The 6,794-nt window shown below is 43.4% G+C and overlaps 1 protein-coding gene across 2 annotated transcripts in view; it reads right to left on the reverse strand.

Moving 5' to 3' along the window:
- ITPR1 (inositol 1,4,5-trisphosphate receptor type 1) overlaps positions 1–4,694 on the reverse strand; it is a 129,377-nt gene extending 124,683 nt beyond the window's left edge. For both annotated transcript variants that reach the window (XM_019536601.1, XM_019536600.1), the window contains exons 1-5: positions 4,540–4,694; positions 3,366–3,531; positions 3,101–3,271; positions 2,340–2,405; positions 1,619–1,756 (exon numbers count right to left, since the gene is read on the reverse strand). In XM_019536601.1, coding sequence (XP_019392146.1) covers positions 1,619–1,756; positions 2,340–2,405; positions 3,101–3,271; positions 3,366–3,531; positions 4,540–4,679 — 681 coding nt within the window. In that variant the 5' untranslated portion in view covers positions 4,680–4,694. The remainder of the gene's footprint in view (positions 1–1,618; positions 1,757–2,339; positions 2,406–3,100; positions 3,272–3,365; positions 3,532–4,539) is intronic.
- Positions 4,695–6,794: the final 2,100 nt, after the last annotated feature.

Here is a 6,794-nt window from a genome sequence, read left to right on the forward strand (position 1 = left end):
GTTCCCCCAGATACCGGTGGTCACCCCGATAAACACATAGGTGGCCACCAGATCACCCCTGAGCCTGCACTTTTCCAGGCTAAAAGAGCCCCACAGCTCTCAGCTTGCTGTCGTAAGGTCTGTTTTCCTGACCTCTGATCATGCGCGTGGCTCTTCTCTGGACTCTCTCAAGCTTCTCCACATCTTTTGAATTGTGGGGCCCAAAACTGGATGCAGTACTCCAGCTGTGGCCTCACCAAGGTCAAGTACAAGGGGAGAATGACGTCCTGGGATTTGCTTGAGATGCAAGCCAGCATTCTGGTCACTTTACTAGCCACAGCATCGCACTGCAGGCTCATGTTCATCTTGTGGTCAATGATGACCCCCAAGTCTTTCTTCCGTAGTGCTAGCCAGCATAGCACTCCCGAGCCTATAAGGATGCTGCAGGTTTTTCTTCCCAAGGTGCAGAGCCTTGCATTTTTCGGTGTTAAAACACCATCAGGTTCTCGTCCGCCCATTTGCTGAGCCTGTCCAGGTCAGCCTGGATCACCCGTCTCTCTTCTGGCTTGGATGCTTTGCCCCAAAGTTTGATGTCATCGGCAAACTTGGCCAGTCCGTTCCCAACTCCACTGTCCACATCATTAATGAAGATGTTGGACAATATGGGTCCAAGGACAGAGCCTTGGGGGACCCCACTGGTCGCAGGGCACCATGATGAGCAACTGCCAGCAATTACTACCCTCTGGGTCTGACCACGGAGCCAATTTCCCAGCCAGCGGATCATGGTGGACCCAAGGCCCCAGTTGGCCAGTTTCGCCAAGAGGTGATCATGGGCTACCAGACTGAAAGCTTTTTTGAAGTCAAGATATATGGCATCAATCTCTTCTCCCTTGTCCAGGTGATAGGTCACCTGGTTGTAGAAGGAAATGAGATTGGTCAAGCAAGACCTACGCTCAACAAACCCATGCCGGCTATCTCTTCGGATGTTGGTGTCAGCCAGCCCGTTAAGGATAGCCTGTCTAATAAACTTTTCTAAGATCTTCCCTGAGATAGAAGTCAGGCTGATAGGCCTATAGTTAGCCAGATCCGCTTTCCTCCCTTTCTTGAAGACAGGCACCACATTGCCCTTCTTCCAGTCTTCAGGCTACACCAGAGCGCCAGGAGTTTTCAAAGATCCGTGCCCACCCCTATCCTAGTGTGAGGCCAAGGCACTGTAGACTTTCCCTTATGGTGACTAGGTGCCATCAGCTACAGGCACGTATACAGTGGTATAGGGCAGGGACATCCACAGTAATAACTATTGTGCCTTGTTTCCATTAGGCTTTTGACTGACATGCATTATATTTATCCTGCAGCAGACGCATACCATTCCTGACAATGAAAGCAAGACCTCAGTCTTATTCTTAAACTACAATAGGCAAACACAGTGCTTTAGCAATTAAGGTAGAAAGGTGTCTACATTCAGACACTGCATGATTAACAGAACACTTACAAATGGCAAGTTATTCCCCAAGAGGCACGAATACTTACAATAGCCTTTTTCTTATACCCGAGGTAATTAACTGAAAGAACCAAGGTTCAGAGAAGTGAGGGAACTATAAAGACAAGTCAATGTTTGTGAAGCAGGGCAAAAACCTACCTTTTCGTAGGGAATCTGCAGCAATTCCAGAACCACGGTGTGAGCCCCCATGTTCCGTAGCAATCTCTGCTGCTGTTTCCGGTTTTTTCTGACCGAGATACTTTCTTGAACACAGAGCTTGCTAAGCCGAAGCAAAATCTGGGTGAAGAGATTTCAGACAAAACTTAGGATTTGCTTTTAATTGTGTTGTAAATGAAGTGCTTTCCAGATAAAACGACCCTAGACTTGAGTAACCACCAGCTTGACAGCCACGTGAAGAGGTCAGGGGAGTGGGAAAACGTCCAAATTGTATTTCCTAAATGAACTGAAAAACCAATAAAAACACTGGCTTACTAATACACTGCCCCAGAAAATGCTTCATGGTCTTTGCACTGAAGATTAGGTTTACAAGTGCTGAACAACACTGCAGAACACTAGCCGCTCAAGATAGATGCTCGCTTAAAATGCATTTCCTGACTGTCCTGCTTCTTTATAACCCTGAATCTAAGAAACACTATGTTAATATTGAAACAAGGAGCATCAGTGCTACATTTCTCAAATGATCTGCTCTTGTGGCAAATACATACACCTCAACTCCAGTGTATTACCAGCACTGTTGTATATTATTACTCAGCAAGTTTCCACACTGGAATTCAAATTTTCCTGCTTCTGTCCAGATTAAAATATGGGTTGCATCACTAGTTTACCTCTCCATTTAATAAATCAAGAAACTAAGCCTTACCTCCTTCATCACCCGGTAATTGTAACTGCTAGTACTTTCATATTTCTGTGGCTTCCCATGACCTTCCTACAGAAGAGGGGAGACCACCAGCAGAAAGAGGGGGAAAAAAAAAAAGAAGTCACTTAGAACATTTTTTTCAATGTCTTCCAAAATAATGAGCATTGTAACAGTTTTCAGGAGAGCAGTACATCTTATTACAGGTGGCAACCTTCAGTTTTATGAAAAAGACTGAGGATAAGAAGTTTCCAGACAGAGAAGATAAAGTATTTTTTCTGTCATATTATACTAGGACTCAGTGGGAAGGTAGCAAGCTTCTCAATTTGTTGTCACATGTTGTCTGCAGTCAAGCCCTCTAAATGCACTGAATTTCTCTCTCCCTCTATGACCACTTAACTTTACATATGTTCTCTAAGGAATCTTTGGGTATTATAGTTAAGGAAGGACATGTTACTTGTTCTAACTGATCAGAGAGATCAACCAACACCAGCCACTTTTTTTTTTTTTTAAATTATACTAGACTAATCATATCGACTTGTATGGCCAAGTTCAGTTTCCTAGCCTACAGACAGGTATGCACAGTCTCCCCTCCTTTCAAGGAAAACCTAGCCACATCAGGTATCGTTAAAGCATCAGTGTATGCTGGTTTCTTAAAATGTGCTTTTAAGCCTTACTTTAGAAGGATAGCATGATGTTCCTTACATATCAAACGTTATTGGCCCCAATCATCCAGATATCTGACCATAGAAATGTAAAAAGTTTACTTCTTTTTTCTTGTGCTCATTCTCCCCTTGCGCTCCATCCATAGTTTCATCAGGACTTTGCCCTTTGTACACCCAAAGTTCCGATTTTTCCACAATAGATCTCAGCTGGTCCAAATCCTGTTTTATCTGCTTGTAGTTGTCAACATCTTGGCTGGTAACAAGCAGTTGAACCTTTCATGAATGTAATCCATTAGTAACATAACACGGAGGTTTGCAATTTGCCATACACGCATGCAGAACAAGGAACCGCACTGTCCACACGCACCTGCTTAAAAGCTTGAAGAACTTCTTGCCTCTGACTAAAGTGTCTGAAGAGTAACTGAAGTGCCCCAGACACAAGAGGAGGGTAATCGTGCATCGTTAAGTGGAGCAAAACTCTAAGAAATGTTCTGCCGCCATGGTCGTCCAAATCCAACGGCGTGTTTTCTTCACTGGAAACAACAAAGAACAGAGTAAACTCACTCATAGGAGCATCAGACCATATGTCATCAAATGCTTCCCAAGTCAAAAAACACAGGCCCTCTCTCTTGCAAGGCACCATGTCCCGAACTGGTCAATCTCCATTTTAACTGGTTCATTTTCTTGCTCCCCCCTGGCTCCAGTTGGAAAGTTGTCCCAGAATATGATGCTTAGATACCTTATTTTAATTTCTGGCCTAAAAATTACAGCCAGTTTATGGTCATTTGGGTTTTGTGCCAACACTGCCATTTATGTAACTCTTCCCCGTCTGATGTTTATCCCTCCAAGGTATTTGAATAGCCATCGTATCCTTTATCAGCCACTGTCTTGCTTTTAAGTATCCTTTTGTTAGGCTATCCACTCTCATCATTCCAGTGCCCTCTCTCAGCACCTGTGCCTGTTTGCATTCATCTTTCTTAGACTGGTGAGATCACAACCATGCATGGTACTCCAGATGTGGTGTCACCAGTGTGTTGTACCATGGCATTAATATTTTCTAGCTCTAGTGTAACTTAAGAAGTTTTTCATTGCTCCCTTTGATTCAGATGGAAAGGAACCCATGGAAATGCTCAGGCTTAAAATGAGATTGGAAAACTCCTTCTGTTATTAGAAACACCAGCTTGCAAAAGCCTTGTGCTTCATAAATCGAGACGTACCAAGATCAAATTCTGACACCTCTCAGAAGTGAAAGGGTCTGAAATGCAAGGAAAAAAAAACAGACACTATAATGGCCACCTCAACTTTCTTCCCTCATCAACAACCAAAGTTGGCGCAAATGTGGGAGGGTTCCAGAAACTGTTGGGTACAGATGCAATTAACATGTGCTAATCAATTTAGACTCTTCAGAAGTGAAGCCATTAGCTTCTGTTCCTGAAGCATCATGTTCAAACACTTCTCTTTGGGCAGCAGCATCAGAAGCCATCAAGAATATTCCGCCAAAACCAAATTTAAGCAACCATAGCTATTGAAAAGATACTTTCCTTCCTCCAAAGATCCCTTCAGCTTGTTCTTCAATATGTTCAAAGTCTAGGGCTCCTGAAAAGCAGGAATATGTAGATAAGTATGACTGTATTAGAGATAGATGACAGCTTTTTTGCAGCTTAGGGACACCTTCAGTCATGAGTGGTAGCGCAAGTAGAGAAAGTAGATTATTATGACCTGTAAGGAGTGCCGAGGGGTTACTGAGGCTAACAAAGGCAATATTTCTCTTAAGCTGTTCTCTGCTAACCAATTACACTTTATAACCATTTCAGAGCTATCCATAGTTCTTCTTCTCTTCCACTGCTTGCTTTTAACTCATGTCAATTAACTACTTCAGTGCACAGCATGCCATGATAGGAATCGGTATCCCGACTGGAAAAGCCATCCACAGACACCAGGAAATGCCCCGGCCCTCAGTTATTAATTGCAAGTTCTAAGCAACTTGAGGATAGAAGAAGTTTTTTAATACCACCATTGATCAACAGAATTTTTGCATACAATGGTACGAACAAAAGCTAATTATTATTCAATAATAATCATGATAATGATAACAGGCAAGCATAGCCTACTATATGATTAAAGTTCTCAGCTGGGCACAGCCTCCTCTGCAATGCACGTGTTTATTCCTCTGTTCTGCCCACAGTTGTCCCCTACTAAGCAATTTGAAGGCTTCATTAGCTTGTCAGTGTATGGTCAAAAAAAGGCTGACGGCATCTGCTTTTTGGTATGGGGAGCACTGAAGAACCAAGAACATTTTAGCTAGAATCACCATGTTCCCAGATGAGACACAGGCCAAGTGGTCAACTAGTCCATTCTCCCTACCTGCAGAGGCTGCCGTAGCCTACTCTCAGGTAATTATTTCATTATGTAAAAGCTGTTTTTTTGGGGTTTTTTTGTTTTTTAAAAAGGTGCCACGCATCAAATCAGTTCCTCACTTCCTTCAGTGCTGAAGAGACTGCACCACACGGGATTGGCCACCAACCACCTTCTTTAGTTTGGCCATCAGAACCGAGTTCATGATTATATCAGAGCCGTGAGTCCAATCTCTTGTTATATGCCCATTGTAAACCAAACAGTTTACTCCTCTTCAGAACTACTTACTCGCTCACCTCAACTTCAGACTTAGTTTAGTAAGGAACAGCAACTGTTATAGCCAGTACGATCTGTTTTTGGTTCAGAGATTTTTATCCAACCAGCTTCATTGAAAAGTCTCTACCTGATCTCTGTTACGCCAGCAATCGAGTCCTCCGGCAGGAGAAAAGCAGGAGCAAGAAAGACTAGACTGCATCTTCTCTGGACATGCCAGGGAATTAAACACCTAAAACTTCCTCACTAGGAGGGCAGTAAAAACACTGAAACAAGATATGCTTGAGGTTAAAAGCGGGGGAGAAAAGATGCCTGAACTATGTCTTGCTTTCAAAAGCTTGTCTAAGTCTCGCAGCTACGCAGTTGGTCCAATGAAAGATGGATAACTCTTAAGAAATCCTTGCCTCTCCCCTCCTCTCATTCCTGAACTACCATGCCTACATCATCACTTTAATATTACCAAAAAAGAAAGTCACTTTGTCTGAATTGCAACAAATCGACCAATGAAACCAAAAACCTTAAACTGTATGGCTTGTAAAGCTGTATTTTTCAGATCCCGGCTGCAGGGCATCAATTCTCTGTGGGCAGTATCTCAGCAGTTAAATAATTTTAAAAGGGTACAACCTGCCCATGTCCCGACTCAGCTAGACAAAAGTCTGTAAGAGGATAAGGGGCCCTTTGGTCTATAACATCTGCCACCTTGGTTCACCACAACACAGACATGCATTTTCCCAAGGTTTTCCTTGGTTGGGTTCAAGGTCCTTTTACTGGGGAGTCAAGTAGGCTTGAGGTGGGACTGCAAACACTATAACAAAAGTTCTTGTTTGGGGGCAGCAATGGGTCAAACTCTATAAAAAAGCCTTATTCATACTGTTCCTACCCCGATTTACTTAGTAAATGAAAATGAGTAAAGACGAGTGCAAGCAGTTTCAGTGGTTGCTGTATGTGCAAAGGGCTGTTAAGTCAGTCATCCATCCCATTCGCCCCCTATATCTATAAAGTGCTCTACAGCAAGCAGTTTCATAGTTTCGTAGTTTCTAGGGTTGGAAGGGACCTGAGCAGATCATCTAGTCCGACCCCCTGCCATGGCAGCAAAGAGTAGCGGGGTCAAACGACCCCAGCAAGATGTTCATCTAACCTCCTCTTAAACACCCCCAGGGCAGGAGCC

Source organism: Crocodylus porosus, unplaced genomic scaffold, assembly GCF_001723895.1.
Source record: "Crocodylus porosus isolate Cpor-Errol unplaced genomic scaffold, CroPor_comp1, whole genome shotgun sequence".
Classification (NCBI taxonomy): Eukaryota; Metazoa; Chordata; order Crocodylia; family Crocodylidae; genus Crocodylus; species Crocodylus porosus.